The 24,727-nt window shown below is 39.4% G+C and overlaps 1 protein-coding gene across 1 annotated transcript; it reads right to left on the reverse strand.

Annotated features, from left to right (window-relative positions):
* Window positions 1–20,524: 20,524 nt before the first annotated feature.
* Window positions 20,525–22,408, reverse strand: LOC113139588 (uncharacterized). The gene is made up of 3 exons (XM_026322888.1): window positions 21,745–22,408; window positions 21,520–21,655; window positions 20,525–21,277 (listed from the first exon to the last, which is right to left on the reverse strand). The coding sequence occupies exons 1-3, from the start codon at window positions 22,329–22,331 to the stop codon at window positions 20,525–20,527; spliced, it is 1,476 nt and encodes a 491-aa protein (XP_026178673.1). The 5' UTR covers window positions 22,332–22,408.
* Window positions 22,409–24,727: the final 2,319 nt, after the last annotated feature.

The raw sequence follows: 24,727 nt of genomic DNA on the forward strand, positions 1-24,727 counted from the left end.
ATGGTCTGGGACTGTTTTGCTGCTTCAGGACCTGGAAGACTTGCTGTGATAAATGGATCCATGAATTCTGCTGTCCTGAAGGAGAATGTCTGGCCATCTGTTCCTGACCTCAAGCTGAAGCGAACTTGGGTTCTGCAGCGGGACAATGATCCAAAACACACCAGCAAGTCCACCTCTGAATGGCTGAAGAAAAACAAAATGAAGACTTTGGAGTGGCCTAGTCAAAGTCCTGACCTGAATCTGATTGAGATGCTGTGGCATGACCTTTAAAAGGTGGTTCATGCTCGAAAACCCTCCAATGTGGCTGAATTACAACAATTCTGCAAAGATGAGTAGGCCAAAATTCCTCCACAGCGCTGTAACAGACTCATTGCAAGTTATCACAAACGCTTGATTGTAGTTGTTGCTACTAAGGGTGGCCCAACCAGTTATTAGGTTTAGGGGGCAAACACTTTTCCACACAGGGCCATGTAGTTTTGGATTTTGTTTTCCCTTAATAATAAAAACCTTCATTTAAAAACTGCATGATGTGTTTACTTGTGTTATCTTTGACAAATATTTAAATTTGTTTGATGATCTGAAACAAAGTGGGACAAACATGCAAAAAAATAAGAAATCAGGAAGGGGGCCAACATTTCAGGGCCAATATTTGTTTATCCCACTATGTTGCATACAATTTAATACCAGACTTTGTGCCAATGTTAGCATCAAGCGAGGCTTCCATTTGAAGTAACTTTATAAGTATTTGTTACTAGACCAGGATTGAACCTCATATTTTAACTGTATTTGTGTCAGGTACTCTCCAAGGTCCTGACCCTACTGCTAATAGTGGAGATGGAGATGTCCAAGGTACTGACACCGATATATTCCAATAATGACTACTGTCTATGGGAAATTTTTGGCCAGCAATGGTAAATGTCTATTCTTTAAATTACATGTTTGTGTAGTTGTGTAATATACACTACATACAGACTGTGCTCTCTTTGCAGTAGATCTTAACTGCAGGGTTTGCCCTGAGCACTGGAAAGTGGGACAGCTTAAAAATTTCTTTCTATCTGTTACCATAATTATCTGTTTAGTTGCTTATTTCTTGCTGACAATGTCGCTTTTGAGTGTACTTATTGTCTTTTTGAATCTAAACCCTGTGCTTTACAGTTAGACATAGTAGCGACTGCATGATTATTTTGTGGCTGTTTCACAGATTAGACAAAAATACCATGAGTTTTCTTTTTTTTTTTTAACCAGTAGTAGAGTGTGGGACTCACACTATTTTACTATGTGTGAGTCCCATTTCTGTTTGTTTTCTGCATGAATTTTGCTAGATGCCAATTCATTTCTGTTGACAAAGGCTCCAGGCTTCAGTACTCAGAATACACAGACTATTTCCTTGGTCAATTGTTTTGTCTATGTCAAAAAACTGAGATGGCTAGTGGCTTAGTGGTTAAACACATAGTATAACTACAAAACTACCTTTGCTGCAATGCAATACACCTCTATTTGTCAATATTTCCACTATTGGCTGATCACAAAAGGCAAAAATAAATCAAACCACAGCCATTAAATAATGCTCATATCAAAACAAAGTAATTCAGCAAATCCTTACATTTGAGAAGCTAGAACTTAGTAAATAGCAGCATATTTCCATAAAAGCTACTAAGATGCATTGCTGATAATCAAAATAGTTGCAGATTGATTTTGGTAACTAACTGATGATGACTAACTACTGTATTAGTTCCAGGTCTAACTTGGTACATAACAGAAATGCCAATTTATGCTATTTTTTCCTATAGATTTTTATGATATGTTACAGGTTGAAGTTAAAAATCTTGCTTAAAGTCACATGATCACTGGCCATTATTGAAGTGACATATGTTTATCTTTTTTGTTTTAGGATGCACTTTATTTCTGTCAGAAAATGACAATATGTTTGCTGTAATGTTGGAGTACAAATCTCCATATGCTGTGTCCAGTGTGTGGCTTAAAAAGCTGCCTCATAACACCACCACAGAAATCACTTAAGTGTCTGATTTGTGTCCTTGATGACCCCTTCTGACAGCTTCTTGGCTCTTTGACCACCAGAACATACTGAGCATGAAATACATGCTGAGCATGAAGCACAACAAATTCAAATTCAGTCATGACTTGGCACAATGGTCAACTGTGGCAGGGGCTTTGCTACTCCATTTCCCTCTAAATATCTCACCTGCTGTGAGGTAAGCCATTCATGAAAGAATTACAGCTGTTTTCCCACTTTGATACAAACAAGAAAAATGAACTATGCACACAGTTCTCAAGCTCATGCATGAACAACATGACTCCAAACTGCTGAACTCTAAGCACAATTTGATTGGTCATAATATTGTTCAAATATAATTTTAAATCACAGTTGTGCAAATCTCTGAAGACAAATTGCATCATTTAGCACACTGGCCTTCAAAATGCAACACCCTCGTTACCAGTTAGTCTCACTCATGTTGCACCTGTGCAAACTCAACTAAAAGAACTCTTCAATTATGTATCAGAGTCTAAATGAGGCCACACACGTTAGACAAGAAGATGAAGCAGCAAGAACAGAGAGGAAAAGGAACTGTGAGAGTAAGAAGCAGCCCAGCAGGCCACAGAGGCCATCAAGGATGATGAGGAAGGGAAGGGTGAGCAAATGAAATGCACACAACTTTGGTGGGTTGTGTTACCATGACTGAAGCTGGGCAGAGATTCTAGCAGAATATGAGACACTTTACAGTAGCCGCAGTTACCCAGGTCTTTAGAGAAAAGAATAGCTAACTACTTAAGAGGATTTACAGTACTAATTACGGCATATTATAATTTATGGCTTTTATGGATATCTACAATCCGTCTACTGCAGTCTACATTTCACGTCCCGAGTCCTGATCTTTTTCAAACCATGCCTTATATATGTCCATGTGAAGCCAACCATTAATAAATCTGCATTTCACTTGTACATTGTTGTGCATTGCTTTTGTGTAAAAGCCACCACCTCAGGCCATTGTGGAATTTTGCAAGATGTATGTGGAGTGAACAAGGTAATAAGCTCTTTTCAGTTCATGCTTAGAGGTTTTTTTTTTTTACAATTGCTGGAAAACTGCTTCAACCTTTGGGGAAAAACTTTAAAAGGAATTTCCACAGCCAGAGGTCCCTGTAGATCACTGAAGGCGTAGAATTTTCCTTCCCTTTTATAGTCATACACAAGTAGTAAATTAAAAAAAAAAAAAAAAAAAAGAGTAAAAAACTTCTGCAAACATTCATGAATTCATACATTTTCAGAGCAGCTTCTAACACATCTGTTTCAATTATCATTATGATAATTATAGCTGAGAAAAAACTATTCGCCTGCAGAAATCCAAGCTTAAGATCAACACTAAAGTCTGCTGAAGCTTTTGGTTATGGTTGGCAACTAAAAATGCCATTATATCAGTAGACAGAAAGAGCAGACTCATTCATTAAAAAACATGGCTTAGAAAAAAAAAGTACTAGATAAAGAACAAAATTTGACTTATGATGAAAGATCAAGGAATCAATGTTTTTACAGCTAGGGAGCTTGAATATGGGTACCAAATATGACATCAATCTACTTAAGTCATTAAGATATGAGAATAAAAACGTCAAAAAGTGTAAATAAACCCTCATGCTGGTGCTAGAGGAAAGGTTATATTAAAAAGTGTCAGAATACTCCAACACTAAAATTGCCATCACAACTTCTCTGAGTCCAAGGTGATGTCTCCCAAATGTCTTGGTTTTCCCATCCTCTCATTTTAGGTGAAGCCAGAAAATATTTGGCATTTTTTTTGTTTCAGCTATTCTTGTTTGTCAGAAAATTAAATGGTTACATTAAAGCAAGGCAAGGCAAGGCACGTTTATTTATATAGCACAATTCATACACAGTAATTCAAAGTGCTTCACAGAAATAAAGCATTAAAGAGTTCTTTCACTGAGAAAAATACATCTCATTACATTAAATGGTTAATCTGTCATTCAAATGGTTGCAGATTTTTTTTTTTTAATCTGAACTACTTGATTAATCATTCTAGCTCAAATTTGAACCACCAATATTGACTTAATTGTCAAAAGGACATGATTAACCAGTCAGCGAGATTAGTCATAGGAATGTCATATGTGCAAAATAATTCATGGCTATCTTTCTTATAGCTGTAGAGATATCTCTGGATCAAAGCTGACTGACTAATCAAACAAACAAACTGATATTGCCATCCTCAGAGCTATGCCACTAGCATAGCTAAATATTGTGAACCGACTTTTAAAGAACTACCTAATTCAATGTTTTTCCATTATTGAAAGGAAATATATTTATTATTGTTATTATTTCTCCTGGGTTACATGAGGCTACCATCCCCAACCCACTCATATACTAGAGATAATTAGGGGAGATGCAGACAGTTTTTGGCATGGAGACAGTGGCAGCAAAGATGGCTCTGTGCCATTCGGGTCCATCATCCTCATGAAGTTACTGCAGACTGAAAATTGATTCGGATCTGTTTCACTATAACATCAAGCTAATGGATCCCAAGTCTTCTGATCATCCAGAAATGCACCACAGAGACATCCAGACATTACTCAATACATGTTTTAAAGCATGAATATTAAACAGTATATTTGGATGAGGAGTTTTTTCACTGCGTCATAGTGTAGATCAGGTGAGAGAAGTGTTGTGGGTGATTAAAATAAAGCAACTTAGACATTTAGCCAGTTTTTTGTGTTTGTGCACATGATTAATAGTGACCCATTGATTTTACCACAGGTGTTCACTTCAAATTATTACAGTTCATTTTGCATTTCAGAAAACCTTAGGCTTGCTATGCTCTGGATTAAATTTTGATGTCCAACTTTTGGACTTCTTATCCGCAAATGCCCATGGCAAAAATTCTTAGTAGGTTTCACAATGCCAAATGTCTAAATTTAAATCTACTGTCAAGGAGAAGTAAGTAAATGGCACAGCGCTGGACATCTTAACAAACCAAACAGCATCACAGTATAAAAAGCATTTTGCCTACTGTACATACCTTCGAGCTGGATGTCCTGTATGCTATAGCCTGCCAATACAGCCCATCAATCACTGTAAAGTAGATAATGGCTGAAAATCTATAGAACAGTTACAGTGTATTCAATTAAATAGGAAAGTCACTGGAGCACAAGACAGTAAGAGTATCTTAAGGTTTCTGGGTATATGCTTCACTTGTTCTCTGACAAATAGTTAGTAAAGCAGCTAAAATTAGTGGTGCGCTGAAGGAAATGTGTGCTGTGTTTTTGCTCTGCACTTTCAAGAGATCACCTGTCAATCAAACGGTAGTTCACTGTTTCTTTCTGTAGAAACTGGGTAAACTCATGTTTCTGTTCTCTGAGTCATGGCTATGTGTTGGTACTTGTACATTGACAAACTGTCAATTCAGCCTATTTGAACAAATATTTTCACCACAATATCCACTGTGGGGGCTATCTGAAATGTAACACACATCAGGCAACAAGAATTTTCCCAGCAAAGTGACATGAATTTCAACTATATTGTACAATAACGTTTGTTTCATCAAGTGATTAACCAGAATTAAGTACAGAAGCATATATGTGAAACGTTCTACTGTATATGTGTGTAAACTACAAAGCAGAGGTAGAGGCAAAATCTCAGATCACAGGAAGAAAAGATAAAATGTGGACAAAAACTAAAACTGCTTTCTGTTTTAAATCTTCAGCTACACGCCAGTGCTATACAAGATAAAGAACATCACCATTGTGAAATGCTCCTTTAAATCTCTACTGACAGCTCTTGACTGTGATTTAGTGTATCTGTATTGCTTGCTAGAAAATATCATCTCATATAACATAAGTTTTCAGCCATAATCTGGCATCTGATTTGATTGCTGGCTGAATTTGACAGTATAATTCAGATTCACGCATCAGCTGTAGACAACTTGCCTCATAAGTAACTTGGATACATTCAGGATAAAACTGATTGATTATAGTACAAATTGGGAAATATGCAGATTAATATAAGCACGATAAAACCTCAAGAATCCAGTGAAGGAAAGTTGTCCCTGTGAATGACAAATTGTGTATTATTAGTCATTATTTATTGATCCCATACAGATACCCTAATGCTTTGGGGGAGACAAAATACAAGAAATACACAGTTAATTAAATTATTGCTATAATTAACTCCAAAACCTATGAAATGAAAAAAAAAAAAAACACACACCCAGTGAAGTGATGTCTTCAGATGTTTTGTTCAAGCAAAAGTTCAAAACTTAAGATATTCTGTTAAAGTGAATTAAGACAATGAGAAGCAGCAACACCTCTCATTTCACAACCTAAACCAGAGGACAATTCGTGCTTGAAAAATGATCAAAATGATCATCAAAATAGATTCAGATTATTTTACTGTTTATTAATCAATTAATCAAACCATGGTTTTATTGTGTTTTGACTGGAGTGCAATACAACGTAAAGTATTTTAAATGTATTATAAATACAAGAATTTATATCATTCACTAACACTATATTAACATCCTTTGTGTTTGAGCACTTTTGCATTTTCAAACCAGAGACCATGCACTGGAAAACATGTTCAGTAGGGTTAGAGGAGCCTGAGTACATTGAGAAAAAAATTGCTGAATCACTGTTTGATCACTAATTCTCTCAATGCTCAACAGATATATTTTCCCCATTTTGGCTGTGTGGCAATAAAAGTGTTATTTCTAGTTGCAAATGACAGAGGGGTCTTGCTTAATGTATTTCATTTTTCCAGGACACTGTCTTTTGCTTCTGATAACCTAATGCTGTGACAATACTTGATAGCAAAAATTATCTTAAAATTGAAAACCCCAGTTAAGTGAGTCATCATATCAGGATTCTTACTTGAATTTAGCTTTTAAATGTCAATGTACTTCCACCATTATTCAGTTTAGCAGTTTACAAGATAATACTAAGTGACCAAGAAGGATTTGACCAAATAATTTCCTTAACATTACAGCGTTTTTGAACTTGGCACTTGTGACCTGCATCGAGAGTGCGGCAATCAATTGAATTAACTCATTTAAAATTCAATCAAAAAATCGGCACTTAAAACAAGCCAGCACAATCTGCTTCCATTCCTCTAATAACAGCAAATCCAATTTCAGGAATAAATGCTCCTGGGAGCCACTACACCTTCTTGGCAGGGATAAAAGTAATAAGACAGGTGGCCTTCCAACTGTGCTGCGCACTGCCAGATGTAGAAATAACTTTAAGGCTTGAGATTAGATTGTCATAGCGTGTACGAAAAGAAATAAATATGGAGGGTTAGTATTAACGGTGGTGTGGTTGGCATATCCCAAGGAAAAATCAAAGACAGACAAAGGTCAAAACAGACATTTTACTTTAAAATCAGGCCTCCCGTAATGGCTTTAGCTATGTAACCCTATTTCAGAGAATTTGCACAATTTTTTTTTGTTTTTAGTTGATAACAGAAGCAGGTAGATAATCTCACTTCAAAGCAAACCATTTTTAATTTCACGTTGAAATTACAAAATATTTTATTTGTAAAAAAAAAAAAAAAAAAAAAAAAAAAATCAATGAGTGGATTCAGGCACAAATGTACTGGCAGACATGGATACTCTGGGTGTCCTTTAAAAAAGTCCACAGGATATCTTATTTTGATATTTTAGACAGATTTGGCATCCATAGACCTGAGGAGGTGCACCTTTGAGAGATTTTATCATTACAATAATCAACACCCCCTCAGTAGGTGTTGCTTTTCAAATGATGACAATAATGAACAAAATATATTTTATTTGTGGCAGCACGTGGCTTAGCGGTTGTCTCACAGCAAGGTCGTGGGTTCATAACCCAGCAGGGGCCTTTCTGTGTGGAGTTTGCATGTTCTTCATGTGGTTGTGTGCGTTTTCTCGGGGTACTCCAGTTTCCTTCCGCAGTCCCAAAATATGAATGTGAGGTTGATTGGTGACTAAATTTCCCATAGGAGTGAAAGTGAGTGTGGGTGTGTTTGGTTGTCTGTATATGCCCCCGCGATGGACTGGTGACCTGTCCAGGGTGTACCCCTGCCTTTCACCCAAAGAGAGCTGGGATAAACTCCAGCAGATCCCCATGACCCTAATTAGGAATAAGCGGGTATAGAGAATCAGTGAATTGTTGAATGAATATTTTATTTCTATGACAGTTTTCTCCTTGTGGAGAAAAGAGACTTCAAGTGCTTTTTTCATGAGGTTTAAAGGACTGCAAAATGTTGCAAACTTAGTGTGTATCAGTTTAAAAATTGGCTTGAGAACTGCCCTTAACACTGGATCTTTTAACACATTTTATTAGATTAAAATGCCACTCTTCTCAGATCTTTAGACTGCAGACTTTAGAAAATGCACATGAGTTTCTGCTGTGGCCTTATACATCATCAGACTCCTCTTTAAAAGCACGGTGCAGTGGATGTTCGATATGGATATGTCTGTCAATTTCAGTAAAGGGTCACTGTGCTCACTCCCTTTCTGATGGAGGGATCAGGGATTACCTCAACTTTCTGATGGCAGCATTTGTGATGGTTTACTTACAAACAAGGTCAAATAACCTCACATGTGAAAGTAGGATTTTTTTGTTCGTCAAACAACTATGGGTGGGAGCTGAGGGAGGAGTTGTTGGACAACAGTTAAGTTACCAGGCCAGAGTAGATAAAACTGTAAACTGACTTTAGAATATTTTCAGTGGGAAACATTCATTCCTGCCTTTAAAAGGAGGTTGCACTAACTTTTTTTTTTATTATAAAATATTATTTTAAGCAATGATTTTATCTGTTCCGAAATGTGCTATCAAGGTTCATTTAGTAAAGCACTTCGTAACATGAGTACAGCATAAATAAAGTTTATTACCATTATTACTGTTAGTGTCTTTTTGACTCTAAAATATGCAAATATCAAAACAAACATTATGGCAGGTTTAAATTTTACCCAAGATGTGTTTTGTAGTTTAAAATATAGACTGATTTTTGTAGTGTACAGTAATCATGCACTAATTCATAAAACAAATTGACTACTAAGCAGTTATACATTCATGAGTTATGTTGTAAAAAAATAAAATATGAATATCCTGAAAACAATAAAAGGTGCTGAAAGGCATGTTTTCAAAATGGCTAAATGTAAATTAAGATAAAAGTAAAGTTAGCACTAAGTGCTACTCCTTTCTAAGAAAGTTATTGTATTGTATTATGAAGTCCTGTGTTCAGTTACTGTACATTTAAACCATTCCTCCTGAATCTGCTCAGATTGATCATAATGCAGTTTTGGATATCAAAGACATAGATATATATATCCATCCATCCATCTTCTATACCCGCTTATTCCTTAACCAGAGTCACGGGGATCTGCTGGAGCCTATCCCAGCTCTCTTTCAAGTGGAAGGCAGGGGTACACCCTGGACAGGTCACCAGTCCATCACAGGGCCACATATACAGTAGACACACAAAGACAAACAACCACACACACTCACAGTCACTCCTATGGACAATTTAGAGCCACCAATCAAACTAACATTCATGTTTTTGGACTATGGGAGGAAACCGGAGTACCTGGAGTAAACCCACGCAAGCACGGGGAGAACATAATTTCCCTTCCCACCCCTATGGGTGGTGTGTGTGTCTTCCTCAATCTGTCCTCTACCAGAGGCCTGGGAGGGGTTCTTTGCAGGAGGTCTTGAGGGTTCTTTGCAGTACCTTAGCTGTTAGCACTGCGCTCTTATAGACTGAGAGCTCTGATGTTGTTCCTGGGATCTGATGGAGCCACGATCCCAGTTTGGGGGTCACAGCCCCGAGGGTGCCGATTACCACGAGGACCACTGTTGCTTTTACCTTCCACATCTTTTCTAGTTCTTCTTTCAACCCTTGGTATTTCTCAAGCTTCTCATGTTCCTTCTTTCTGATGTTGCTATCACTTGGGATTGCTACATCTTCCACTACGGCCTTCTTCTGCAGTTTGTCCACCATTACTATGTCCAGTTGGTTAGCCATCACCAGTTTGTCGGTCTGTATCTGTAAGTCCCACAGGATCTTAGTTCGGTCATTCTCCACCACCTTTGGAGGTGTGTCCCATTTTGACCTTGGGACCTCCAGCCCATACTCAGCACAGATGTTCAGGTACACTATGGCGGCCACTTGGTTATGGCGTTCCATGTATGCCCTGCCTGCTAGCATCTTACAACCTGCTGTTATGTGCTGGATCGTCTCAGGGACATCTTTGCACAACCTGCACCTGGGGTCCTGTGTGGTGTGGTAGACCCCAGCCTTTATCGATCTTGTGCTCAGGGCCTGTTCTTGTGCTGCTATGATTAGTGCCTTTCAGTCCAGATTTTTCCAGCCACTGGTAGGACTTTTCGATATCAGCCACTTCTTGTATTGTTGGTGGTACATACCGTGCAGGGGTTTGTCCTGCCATGATGGTTCTTGCTCCTCTTCCTCTGCATTGGGCTTCTGTTGCCTGAGATATTCATTAAGTATTCCATCGCTTGGGGCCATCTTCCTGATGTACTCATGGATCTTTGCTGTTTCATCTTGGATGGTGGCTCTGATGCTCAGCAGTCCTCAGCCTCCATCCTTCCTCTTAGTGTACAGTCTCAGGGTGCTGGATTTGGGGTGAAGTCCTCCATGCATTGTCTTGACATCAGTGGCTTCCATGTCCTCTTTTGGCCAGCTTATTATGCCAGCGGGGTATCTGATGACCGACAGGGCGTAGGTGTTGATGGCTTGGACCTTGTTCTTGGACCTTGCTGACTTCTTAGGACTTGCCTTACTCTCTGTAGGTATGTGGCTGTGGCTTCTTCTTGATTCCCATTTGCCTGTGGGATTCCAAGGTACTTGTAGCTTCCCTCAACATCCGCTTCCCGTCCTTCCCTCTCTGTCATCATTCGACCACACTTATACAGCAACGACATTTGAATGTCATTCGTACTGGACATTCTGGTGGTAAGGATCAGTGAGTCGATGTCTTGCTCATTCCTGGCGTACAGCTTGATGTCATCCATGTACAGGACGTGGCTGATGGTTGCTCCATTTCATAGTTGGTATCCAAAGCCAATGCTAGTGATGATCTGGCTGGGGGGGTTCAGGCCCAGAACAGCAGCGGGGACAGAGTATCTCCTTGGTAGATGCCGCACTTGATGGAGACTTGTGCAATTGGCTTGAGGTTGGCCACTAGGGTTGTTTTCCACAGTCCCATTGAGTTCCTTATGAAGGTTCTTAGAGTCCTATTGATGTTGTATAGCTCCAGGCATTCCAGGATCCATGTGTGAGGCATTGAGTCGTAGGCTTTCTTGTAGTCAATCCAGGCGGTGCACAGGTTGGTCTGTCACCAGTAGTTCATGTTTTGCTCCCCTGGTGTCCTTCCCAATTCCTTTCTGGGCCCCGCTCATGTATTGAGCCATGTGCTTACTCATCTTAGCCCGATGCCCAACAGGAGCTTCTCTGTTGTGCAGAGGCAGGTTATCGGGCGGTAGTTGGATGGGACTGCTCCCTTTTGGGGAGCTCCTTGCTTCTATTTCTCTGGTGTACCTCTTCGGGCGTGTCGTGAGTCGTTGTTTGGCAGTCTCCAGGGCCTCTGGTATGGACAGCTTGCTGTACTTCTTACCCAATTTCATCCCACTTCTCTGCAGTTCTGATAGATGGCTGACTTCTCTTCGTGTTGCCCTTATTTTTGCCTCTAACCTCCTTCTCCATGCAGGACACTGCTCCTTGGTGGTGGCTTGTTGGTCTCAGTGATGGTCACGGTGGGGATTGTTCGTAATGCTGCATTCACATCTTCTAGTAGACTTTCAGAGGGCACATCACTTAGTCCTAGTATAGATCGTGGGTTTCGAAGTTTCCATAGGTCCCACATCCTCTTCATGTAACCCCTATCGCTGGGGTTACTCATGTAGTAGCATTGCAACAGTTCTCTATTCTCAGCCTTCATCCATGAGTGTCGCGTTCCAGTAAGGGCCCACACTGGGGATGCATTTTAATCTCCCCACACCGAAGTCAGTGGCCTTAACCACTGAGCTATCCAGTCGCGATTAGATAGATTCTGGAAATTAAACTCATTAGCTTCATTACTTTATCTGAACAAAGAAAAGAGCATTGTGCCTGAAAGTCACAGCGGGTACAACTGAGATATGAGGCTTCACATTATATTCACCGTGGGAAAGATAAAAAACGACTGACAGTCATTATGAGGTGGTGGTGAAAAAGACTCGTGTTCTGAATGAGACAGAAATTTGAAATGATTTCCTTCAAATTAAAGGGTTGAAATGGAAAATGAACCATGAATATGTTGATAGGAGCCCCAATGGAAAAAGCAAGTTATTGTACACCTCTTGTGAAATGTGCGATATTGCTGTGTGTGAGTGTGGTGTGTGTGGGGTTGTATGTGCCTGTCTGTGCAGGCAAGCTTGCCCTATCTTTTATCTTTTTCTTCCTGCACATTTTCTCACTTATTCCCTCATTTTCAAAGTGTGAAGATGTTGCTGCCGGTCAGGCAGAGCAGCCTGTCTTCCCACACCTTTCACTTACCCTTCCCGGAAAAGTGCACTAGAGACAGGACATTTTCTGTCATAGCATTTCCATTTAATCATTTGTTTTTTGTAGGATTACTTAATTGATGGAGATGAAATGATGAGTTTAAAGAAAAATCATCAGCAGCTATCTTGATAATTAATGAATATTTAAACTCAAAATGCCAAAACATATTATAATTTCAGGTTTTAGCCTGGAAGGATTTCTGACTTTCTGAAATTCTACTGATTGTTCATGTCATTTTGCGAGATTTTATAAACCAATTAAGGAAATAATAAGCAGATTAATCTAAAGAGAAAATAATGCTGTGTTCTACAAATTCAGTTATATTTTCCAAAAAAACTGCCAGTATTTCTCAAATTCTACCAGAGGTATGTAAAATTATGAGCACAACTGTATTGCAGTAAATGATGGAGCAAAATTTTCAGACATCCAACACCACCCAAAGTCTTGGGTCTGTTTTGTGTTGTCACCAGTTCAAAAAGCAACAGGCCTTCATGCCTGTTTGCAACAAAACATTTTTCATGTCAATGTAGTGCTTTCAGTGTAACATGTTTCTGTGTTACTTTGAACATAAAGCAGGCTAATGTAAAAACTGCTAACATACTGTAGATATACACAAGTTAGAAATTTGAAATAACGTGCATGAGAGAGATAAGGCAAAATATTTCTCAGCAGACCAGATTGAATTGGCAAAGCCATATTGACAACTCAGCATTAGCCCTGCATCTGCTGCTACTATTTATTTACTCACAGTTCTTGTTGGAAAAAGAACAAAATAACACTGGTAGCTATTTATGGACTGAAAAAAAAGGTACAGCTTGTATTTTGGCCAAACACTAATTAGTTAATTGAATACACTGCCTTATAATAGGGCATATAAAGAGACATTTATTCTTTCCCTTGAATTTATTCATGCAATTTTTTAAAGTTTAGTCTCCTGCAGAGTTTTGTCACTGAACTCTCAAAGTGGGTTATTCAGTCTTAAATAACTGCAAGCCATCAAACAACTGAATGAAAATAATTTCCATTATGTCCCACAAATTTTAATCACACACATTCCTTGTGGTTGCAATTGATGTTTTTCATTCACAGTGATAGAAAGTTTTTAGATTGTGGTGAGCAGCAGTTTTTAGTGTATGGGGGTCTGTTACACCAGGAAAAAAAAGGGGACGATGACTGAGCCTTTGTTCAAATTGTGTCACGTTAACTTCATTATCAACACTCAATTTTCATCAGATATAACATAAATCATGTCAGAGCTCACGTAACAGACATTTTTACTAGTTTTTGACAACTACAGAAGTAGTACAAATGGTCATGAGAAGACAGCAGTGGTGTTGTTTCTATTTATGCTCAGAAAGTCTGACCCAGAATGTTTTTCTTCTGGTAAGATCATATTAGAAATATTGGAAAACCCATTACATCTTGAAAAAATACTGAATGATAGATGCAGAGCAGCCAATACATCATGTAAAAAGGAATTACTGGGAAAAAAAAAAGTCAATAGACCATTTGAAAAATGAACAATCCACAAACCATAAATCAGCTGCTATATGATTGGGCTACTTCATTTTGCCTCAGTCTACTCTGATGTTTCTGGTGTATTAACACAGCATCAATGTCACGCTTTCTTCCAGGACTGATGTTCTTTTGAAGAACCTTTGGTATGTATTGATCTGTGGAGATCAGTCTGTCTGTCCGTCCGTCATTTGGTCATTGTTTGCTCAATATTTGGGTCACAAGCGTCAACTACGAAGTTTTCTATTAAATTAAACGTGGTCCTGTTTGCTTTATTTACTACATTTGTATTGTAGAGAGTGATGCTTAGATGCTCATGCATGGGGATTGTTACATAACTTATATACAATACGGAAGCACATGTACTCGATTTCTTCTATTTTATGCAACTTTATATTTCTACTTTTCAACTATAAAATTTGTTCTACATCAGCCAGCTACAACAGAATAATCCTACCTGCATCAATAACAATATTTAAATAATAGAAGAAGAAGAAGTACTTTATTAATCCTGAAAGGAATTTTTGTAAATAATTTATATCTTTTCATGTGACAACACTGAAGAAATGACACTTTGCTACAATGTAAAGTAGTGAGTGTACAGCTTGTATAACAGTATAAATTTGCTGTCCCCTCAAAATAACTCAACACACAGCCATTAATGTCTAAACCACTGGCAACAAAAGTGGATACACCCTAAGTGAAAATGTCCAAATTGGGCCCAAAGTGTCAATATTTTGTGTGAGCACCATTATTTTCCACCACTGCCATAACCCTCTTGGGCATGGAGTTCACCAGAGCTTCACAGTTTGCCACTGGATTCCTCTTCCACTCCTCCATGATGACATCACAGAGCTGGTGGATGTTAGAGACCTTGCACTCCTCCACCTTCCATTTGAGGATGCCCCACAGATGCTCAATAGGGTTTAGGTCTGGAGACATGCTTGACCAGTCCATCACCTTTACCCTCAGCTTCTTTAGCAAGGCAGTGGTCATCTTGAAGGTGTGTTTGGGGTCGTTATCATGCTGGAATACTGCCCTGCGGCCCAGTCTCCGAAGGGAGGGGATCATGCTCTGCTTCAGTATGTCACAGTACATGTTGGCATTCACGGTTCCCTCAATGAACTGTAGCTCCCCAGTGCCGGCAGCACTCATACAGCCCCAGAACATGACACTCCCACCACAATGCTTGACTGTAGGCAAGACACACTTTTATTTGTACTCCTCACCTTGTTGCTGCCAGATACGCTTGACACCATCTGAACCAAATAAATTTATCTTGGTCTCATCAGACCACAGGACATGGTTACAGTAATCCATGACCTTAGTCTGCTTGTCTTCAGCAAACTGTTTGCGGGCTTTCTTGTGCACCATCTTTAGAAGAGGTTTCCTTCTGGGACGGCAGCCATGCAGACCAATTTGATGCAGTGTGCGGGGTATGGTCTGAGCACTGACAGGCTGACCCCCCACCCCTTGAACCTCTGCTGGCAGCACTCATACGTCTATTTCCCAAAGACAACCTATGGATATGACGCTGAGCATGTGCACTCAACTTCTTTGGTCGACCATGGCGAGGCCTGTTCTGAGTGGAACCTGTCCTGTTAAATTGCTGTATGGTCTTGGCCACCGTGCTGCAGCTCAGTTTCTGGGTCTTGGCAATCTTCTTATAGCCTAGGGGATCTTTATGTAGAGCAACAATTCTTTTTTTCAGATCCTCTGAGAGTTCTTTGCCATGAGGTGCCATGTTGAACTTCCAGTGACCAGTATGAGAGATTGACAGCAATAACACCAAATTTAACACACCTGCTCCCCATTCACACCTGAGACCTTGTAACACCTCCCCTGACACCGGGGAGGGAAAATGGCTAATTGGGCCCAATTTGGACATTTTCACTTAGGGGTGTACTCACTTTTGTTGCCAGTGGCTTAGACATTAATGGCTGTGTGTTGAGTTATTTTGAGGGGACAGCACATTTACACTGTTATACAAGCTGTACACCCACTACTTTACATTGTAGCAAAGTGTCATTTCTTCAGTGTTGTCACATGAAAAGATATAATAAACTACAAAAATGTGAGGGGTGTACTCACTTCTGAGAGATACTGTCTGTGTGTGGGCGTGCATGCGTGTGTATGTGCGTGTGTGCGCGCGTTATTGTTTATATTCTGGAATTATAGAGTCTTATGGCTTTAGGAGGAATTAGACTGTGGCTGAATGAACTTCCCATTCACCACACTTCCTCATGAAGTGGGTGGGCAGAATTTTCCAGTATGGAGTTGATTTTGTCCACCATCCTCCTCTCTGCCACAGCCTCCAGACTGTCCAGTTCCAGTCCAACAACAGATTTTGCCTTCCCGATCAACTTGTTTAGTCTGTTGGCCTCACCAGCCTTGATGCCACCTCCCCAGCACACAACTGCAAAGAACAGTTACTCGTTACTACAGACTGAACATCTTCAGTAGCTTGTTGCACACGCCAAAGGAACAGAGTCTCCTGAGGAAGAACAGTCTGCTCTGTCCATTCTTGAAGAGTGCATCTGTATTGTTTGACTAGTCCTGTCTGCTGTTAATGTAGACTCAGAGGTATTTGTAGGCATCCACAATCTCTACTTTTTCTCCAAGGATGGAGACAGGGACTGGGGTCTTCCTGCTCCTCCTAAAGTCCACCACCAGTTCTCTGGTTTTCTTGATATTGACCTTTAGACAGTTGTTCTTACACCAATCAAAAAAGCTTTTTATCAAGTGTCTATATTCCTCATTGTTATCATTACTGATGCATCCAATGATTGAAGAGTCATCAGAGAACTTCTGGAGGTGACAGGTTCCTGAGTTGTAGCGGATGTCTGAGGTGTAGAGTGTAAACAGGAATGGTGCCAGTACAGTTCCTTGGGGTGCACCGGTGCTGCTCATCACTACATCAGATATGCAGCCATCTAGGCGAACAAACTGTGGCCACCCAGTGAAGTAGTGTTTGACCCACTCCACTATGTCTGTGTGAATTTCCATATCCTTCATCTTTGCACTTTGCAGGTGGGGCTGAATAGTGTTGAAAGCAGTTGAAAAGTCAAAGAACATGACTCGCACAGTGTTGCCTTGCCGCTCCAGATGGGAGTATGCTCTGTGCATTAAGAGGATGATGGCATCTTCCACTCTGATGTGTTCCTGATAGATGTGTTCCTGATATGCAAACTGCAGGGGGTCCAGAAATTCAGACACTTGAGACTTCAGGTGTTGCAGGACCAGTCTCTCAAACACTTTCATGACATGTGATGTTAGCGCTGAAGTCACTAAGGGTACTGGGACGGCCTTTTTTTGGTAATGGGACAATACAGGAAGTTTTCCATAACTTAGGCACCTTTTTGAGCCTCAGAGAGAGGTGGAAGAGTTTCTGAAAAACCTCTGCAAGCTGTCCAGCACACACCTTAAGTACTCTGGGACTGATCTCATCTGGTCCTTTTGCTTTGTTGGTCTTTAGTTTAGCTCGTTCCTTCCTCACCTGTTCTGTGGCAAAGGCCCAGCCTTTGTCCCATCTGGGAGTCAGATGTTGAGGGCTGGGGAGGTATACTTCAATGTTGTATGGCTGATGATGGAGGAGATGGCATCAGTGGGCAATGGGGAGGCAGCATTGGCAGAGACGTTGGGGGGAGGGATGTGAAGAGACCCCAAGGCATCAGCTAAGGTAGTGGAGGGAGGAGGGATGGTGTGTGAGGACACTGGGTCAGAGTAAGAAGCAGAGGTGGTGTCAAATCTATTAAAGAACAGGTAAAGTTCATTAGCAAACTTTGAGTCTCCTTCCACAGCAGTGTGTGACTTCTTATAGCCAGTCATTATTTTCATCCTATTCCACAACTCTTTGATATTATTCTGTCTCAACTTGTGCTCTACTCTGGCTAAAGAGTAGCTAAAGCAGAAAGTTCATCCACTTCGTTGCAGTGACTTCACATTCCCCATAATAATTTTTGGGAGAAATGGTTTAAATCTCCTATGTTTTTCTCGATGCTTCACTCCTGCTCTGCAGCCCATCCTACGCCTCCTCAGGTCTTGGGGAATTTAAGGTTTTATAGCAAGAAGCAGACTTGTTCCCTTGAGAGCTAACAGTTGCTCCCTTGTATAGATGCCACAGAAACGTATATTTTCTGGTGCAGTTATCATAATCAGACAGTTTAGATGTCTCCACAGGAATTAGAAGATCCCAACTCATCCACTTTCATCCATTATCAGAGAGATCGCATAGGATTAACAGGGATTAAGAGATGATAATTCAGTAAAAAACTTGCAAAAAACAAAAAACAGGAGCTGCTGTAACTGGCTGCCACCTAACAGGCACCATTCTAGAATAAAACATAAAAGGTAAATAATAATAAAACAAAAAGGGTAGAAGTTCTAATATACAAGAAGATGACACAGAAGCTTTTCTGCATTTCTGCGAAATAATGCACACATCAAGGCACATGACTTCAGCTCTGTCTTTTTAACTTAAATCAAACCAACTCAGAAGTACAGATCAGCAGACCAGTAAAATAAATTCAGTCTAGACCTCTGCACAGGATACAAACACAAACACACAGGAATTTTCAATTTTCCAAAGCCTTGATAGTCCATGGTGCTGACCCTGTGTATGGACAGCATGCAATGGCAACCTTCACCCCTGACAGTATAATACAAACTAACTTCAGCAAAGAAGGACTAAGCCTTTAACAGAAATATAACCACAACAATTGCACAGCATATGCAGCCCATCCCCTGAACAGCCACTAAGCCATTTTGTAACCTGGAAATACCCAGAGAGCAGAGAAAGAGGTGTAAAAACTCACCTAGCATTTTTAAGAAGATCATCTGTCATGGAAAAGTGTTAAATCACCACCACAGAATTTCCCCTTGATATTTGTCAACTCTTGTCCATGTCCTCTTTTATCCCTTGTTCTTTTAACCAGGCTCAGGCTCTGGCAGTTTTATTCCTCGTTTACCCAATTTGTGATGAATTTTTCAGCCACAGTCCAGAAATCTTCAGTCCATCACTGCTAGCTAACTAGTTAATCACGAGGTGCCTAACTCTAAATCTTGCTGTAGATAATAAATTAGCTATATTAGATTTAAATGGAAACGTGAAGTGATAGGAAAGTGGCAGAAAAAGAAATGTCAGAAGAACTTAGTCTACCACACTGACAAATGTAGACAGTAAAGATACAATAGACAGTATATATTATTATTTATTCTTGTTTGTTTGCAGACAAGATTAATGCCAATGATTATGATTAGGCTATTAAAATCCCATTCAACCCTGGGGCCTTTCTGTGTGGAGTTTGAATGTTCTGTGTCTACATGGGTTTTCTCCAGGTGCTTCAGCTTCCCCCACAGTCCAAACACATGCAGGTTGTGGTGTGAATATGAGTGTTTGTCTCTACATGTCAGCCCTGTGACAAGTCTGTCCAGGGTGCACCCCACCTCTTACCCAGTGTCAGCTGGAATTGGCTCCAGCCCCCCAGGGTAAGCAGTAAATGATGGAGGTTATTTTTTGATAAATTAAGTTAATCACAATCGGCTCTTTGCACATAATATACTGCCGCGCCGGAAATGCGGCTTGGTCTTTTCCGGTTTTGGAAACATGGCGCTGCTCTACACGAGATGTTTGCAGGACTTGCCCAAACTAACAATAACTGACGTACATAGCATTTGTAAGTCCTCCTCCAAAGCACCAAGCAGCAAATTAGAGAAGGGCTTTAAGATATATGCCTCCTCATACATCCACAGCTATGAAGGTAAGTCTATATTCTTACAAACTTTGTGACTTACGTTAGCAAAAGGTTCGCTAATAAACAATTCCGGTCTGTGACCGAATGTGCGTGTGGTAATGTGCTACTGTATACACGTTCCTAGTTATTTAAGCGGAATATGTGTAATGTTGTGTCTATACATGCTTGTGCCTAGCTTATTGTTTCAATATGTGTTTGGCATTAGTGTCAAATAAAGACAGAGCTACTAGTGAAGTTGCTGTACAGGCTTTCTGCTTCAGATCCATGAAGAAGCATGAAAAACCTCACAGTGTGAATGTAGGGCTGCACTGGTAATTTGTGTCAGAGTTCCGAGTTCATCAGTTCCTAAAGGTTCGAGTTCAGACTGTGTTCACTCTATTTTTGTTGTGTTTAACAGTAGTAGGAGCAAAAACTTTACTTTATTGTTGCTGGTGGCTTGTGCTACCTACCTACTGTCCTAACCAAAACGCCTTAACTCCATTTTTGATTAATTTGAGTAAAAATGTGTTTTCTTTGGCAAAAAAAGTGGTATGATGATGAAAATCAATGTTTCGTGTTCCAAACTTTCAAATAGCAACTCAAGGTTGTAATATCATTTAAATCTAGATTTTTTTAATATTTAAAGATTTATTTTAAAAATATAGTATTTTTCAAAATGGAGTTAAGGCGTTTCGGAACCAAACTCTTCATTTGTCAACTATTACTTAACCCATGCCTTGGCAAGATGTTTATTTTGATAATTGCTAAGCAGGCAAGCCACTGCAAAAATTTCATTTATGCTGCCAGCAATGGACAAAGGTATGACAGAATCAAAAAGTTTATTCTCCTTCACCCTTTGAATAACACGCTCAACATGTACTCTTAAACGAGCAATTTTCTGTGTTAAGAGGACACTGGGTGCTGGCATCTGACTAGATTTCTTGAGAAAAGGTGGACAATACACCTTACATTTCACACAGTCCGTAATTAGGAAGCCTTTATCAACCATAACGGCCATATCCTCTGTCAGAAGGTCAGCTAACCCTGATCGCCTAAAGAGTTCTTTATCACTTACTGACCCCTCATAGAGTGACGAGACAAAGGTAACTGGACCATGGGGGGCGATTCCAATGAGTCCTTTCATTGTGCAGTGAGACTTGTATGTTGAAAACATCTCACTTTGGAGGAGAGGTGAGGATGGAGTTTGGCACTTGAGCTCTGTGCAATCTACTATTACCTGAGTATCAGGAAAATCTTTGAAGTCATCAGGAAGGTGAGCTTTAACAATCTCAGCATCAATCCAGATAGACACTGAGCCCAAGAGTGTGTACAGGTAGTTGGTCCATGAAGTGATAATGCGACTTACAGTGGAGGTGTGAATATTAAATCGGTTTGCCAAGTCCTGCTCCTTAAGACCAACAGACAAGTACATTAGGAAAAGGAAGAGTTCATCAATGGGTTGCAATGATTGTCTCTGGTGAGAAAACACACATACACAAACATATAAAAAATATACATCATTCAAGATGTTTGTAAAACTAAAACGAAACAGTATAGTAATGTAACACTAATATGTCTAATAGATAAAAGTGTGTGCAATTATCATTACTGCTGTAGGTCTATTATTCAAAATACATCAGCTTTAACTGAACGTTTTTGCATTAAAAAACGTAATGCAATACCCATAACCCTGTAATGAAAATTGCAATAACAAACCATGTGTGTTGGACGGACAGATGTTACTGCTTCATTCATTCTTTCAGCAGCTTTGGCCCTTGACACACGGACCATTCTATGCACAGATGGTTCAACCAATTCCCAAAAAATCATGAACTGACGATAACTGGGAAATCTATGGGAATAGAAAAGAAACAGGTCAGATTACCTAACTTTACAATTTGGCCACAGACATGGTCTACGGGTAGCTTGCTCGCATCTTACCTTGTGTAGAATCGAATGTTGACGTCGGACTGGGCGAATCTTTCTATTCCAAATGTAGAGAGAAGTTTCAGTTCCTGGATCTCTTTCATTAATGCATCTATTTTTTCTTCTAATTGCATATGTTTGTCGACTGCCGTGTCCAGGAAAGCGGGTTCAGGAACTGAGGAATAATCATGATCAGCAGCAGGAGTGCAGTCCATAAGTTGCTCATCTCCTGCTGATGGCTCAGGTGTGCTTACTCTGTCCCAAACGCTCAGTCTTGGTGATGGAATGGAGTAATCGTTCCATTGAAACAATACAGGGACAGCTCCTTTCTGTAGTTGCCTTTTGCCCACCGCTGTTTTTGGCGGAATGATCTGCTCCTCCGTGAAGTGCAAACTGCAGACTTTGCTGTGTGCTGTGACCGTGAACTTATCACGACGAATATTTACCAGCCACCGCTTTCTGAGTTGAACATCGCGGGGAAATCCGTGGAAGCTTAAAACGCCGTTAAATTTGGACGAGGACGTGCACATCGGAACACAACAATGTTCATGGTATTGTCTTTCTTGCTTCAGGAAAAAAACTCTAGTTTTTTTAAGGCTCATTCTCCACTATTTAGTATGTCTCCAGTATATTATGCAAAACCGGAAAAGGGTAAGCCGTATTACTCACAACGGATATGACGTCATGGTGTTACGTGCAAAGAGCGAATTGTATTGGTAATAGTAAAGACCTGGGACATTGTATTAATCTCACTAATCAGTTAACTAATTTCAGTATGATTAGGTGTTTACCAGAAGAGTAATATTTGAAAAATAGAATTAATTTCGTCTAGTCATGTCAAGAACCAGCTTTTTAGATATCTTTGTATTCTTCCTGGTCTGTGATCAGAAAAACACAGAAACTGAAACTCAACAACAACATGGCAGGGCATCAAACAGGGAGGATCCAGGGAAAAGTGCAATTATAAGGCATGGTTGGGCCCATTAGTGCTCAGGCAGTGCCAAGCAGGCTAGGGGATGTGAATCACATGTCATCATTATAAAAACCATTCACAATACACATCATTGCACCCCAGCCACAGAGAAAAACATGTTCTTAAGACTTTGGGGCAGCCAATGTAAACATCCAGCGAAGTAAACAAAAGGGGGACATGCTGAGTTTGTGGAGTGCCCAGGATGTCAAAAGAATCTCACCCAAATAAAACAGCTACAATGAAATGTGTTATTTCTGATAATTGTATTGCTGTCTGTATTATATTGTTACCCTGGAGAATATTGCTGTACTAAATCCTAGCCAATATTAGTCATATCTGTTGCTTTCATTTTCTGGATTTGTGTATAATAATCAGTAGGAAGGTATTTCCAGTGTTTTATGTTTCCATTCTCTATGACACTGGATTTATGTAAAGTTTCTCCATGTGTAAAGAGCATTGGGTGTTCACATGAGCCTAGGGCACTCATTTATTTTTATATTTACTCATGAATTGCACAATCAATGCAAATGTTATATTAATACGAAGTGTCTCGCTGTCTTCAGAAAACATTTAAGTAGTTATGTAGGGATTCATAGTCCCTGTGGTTCTTAGTGGATGGATAAACAACCTCAAAAACCCAAAGTAAATAAATTATTATTTAATATTAAATGTTTAAAATTCAGCCATTCTGTGCCAGATTACATTACCCTGTTAACTTGTTAAAACTGTCATCAGCTAATCATCAGGTAATGCAATTATAAAAATTCTTTGTTTACTTTTTTAATTTTAAATGCCACAGTCAAAGGTTTTAATATTTTCTAATTTAATTTAATGCTCTGAAGCTGAAATAACATTACCATAGCAATGAATTGGTGGATTCTGCTTCCTGAGAGCAGCAGAGTTAGCGTCTTAACTTTACTCTGATTCTATTAGATACAACACTGACAAATAACAGAGCGGTAGAACAAAATCCCATCCGAGTAATGTCTTTATGGTTTCCAGGTTTGTTTGGTGCTGCTGTTATATTGATGTTAAAATGACACAAGATCATAAAAAAGCTTTACCATCTACTACAAGGTAATAAAAATACAAACAAAGCTTTTTAAACATAACTTTGGAAGATGATCTTTTATAAGTGAATGATTACACGCAACACTGACTTTGTCCACATAGAAAGTATATCCATGGTTACTATTTAATGTTTTCCCACCTGAACACTGACTCCTTCTATCCATCAGATTAAAATGTGTTATCATTTTAGTGGCTTCCATTCAAAATGTACTCTGATAGCAATAACTTTCCTTTGCATTACTGACACTCCAATTTATTGATGCTCTAATGACTTTTTATGGTGTTTATTTTTACAGAGTAAACAGGCACAAAGAGGTACACAGTATGCTCCTTCATCAGGCAGAGCACTGGCTTGCCAAGTTATTAATGGTTCAGGCTTTGGTGAAAAGGCTGTTCATTGCAGTCCAGGAAAGTATCATGCTATTTGTTTTTTCAACAAAATCTTTAAAATGTATTGTGTTCTCTAGCAACGGTCTACAATTTCTGCAGCATACTGATTATCCAATCAGTTGTTATTACATATATACAAAATTTTGTTTCTAGTTATGTAATGTTTGTTTTTTGTGACATTTGCAACAGGTTTAATTATATAGATTATAAAATACAAAACAAATTCCCATGCAGTAAATAAGTATAATATTGTACACATGAATTTGTATATGTGTCAACAAAACCTCCATTGGAACATTTGAGAAAGAATAAAATCAGATGTAATATGCTAGTATAATCATTACAGAAGCACTGCAAATTAGTCAAATTAAATATATTGTCATTTTAAAAATTTATAGGTGGAAATGATTTATAGGAGAAATATTATGCCTAAATAGCATTTTTGAAAGACTGGAATTACTACAAAGGTGTGGGAGGATGGATTAGACAGCAGTTTGGGCAACAGGGAGCAACAGTGATACACTGTGGGGTAGAATCTGGTAGAAGTCTCAAGCAGACTCATTG

The sequence above is a fragment of the Mastacembelus armatus genome, chromosome 4 (genome assembly GCF_900324485.2).
Source record: "Mastacembelus armatus chromosome 4, fMasArm1.2, whole genome shotgun sequence".
Lineage (NCBI taxonomy): Eukaryota > Metazoa > Chordata > Actinopteri > Synbranchiformes > Mastacembelidae > Mastacembelus > Mastacembelus armatus.

Coding starts and splice junctions, on each gene's coding strand:
- LOC113139588 (XM_026322888.1), bottom strand. CDS start 22,331: ATGAGCCTTAAAAAAACTAGAGTTTTTTTCCTGAAGCAAGAAAGACAA. Junction 21,656..21,744: donor AACATTCGATTCTACACAAG/GTAAGATGCGAG, acceptor CTATTCCCATAG/ATTTCCCAGTTATCGTCAGT. Junction 21,278..21,519: donor CTGTCCGTCCAACACACATG/GTTTGTTATTGC, acceptor TTTTCTCACCAG/AGACAATCATTGCAACCCAT.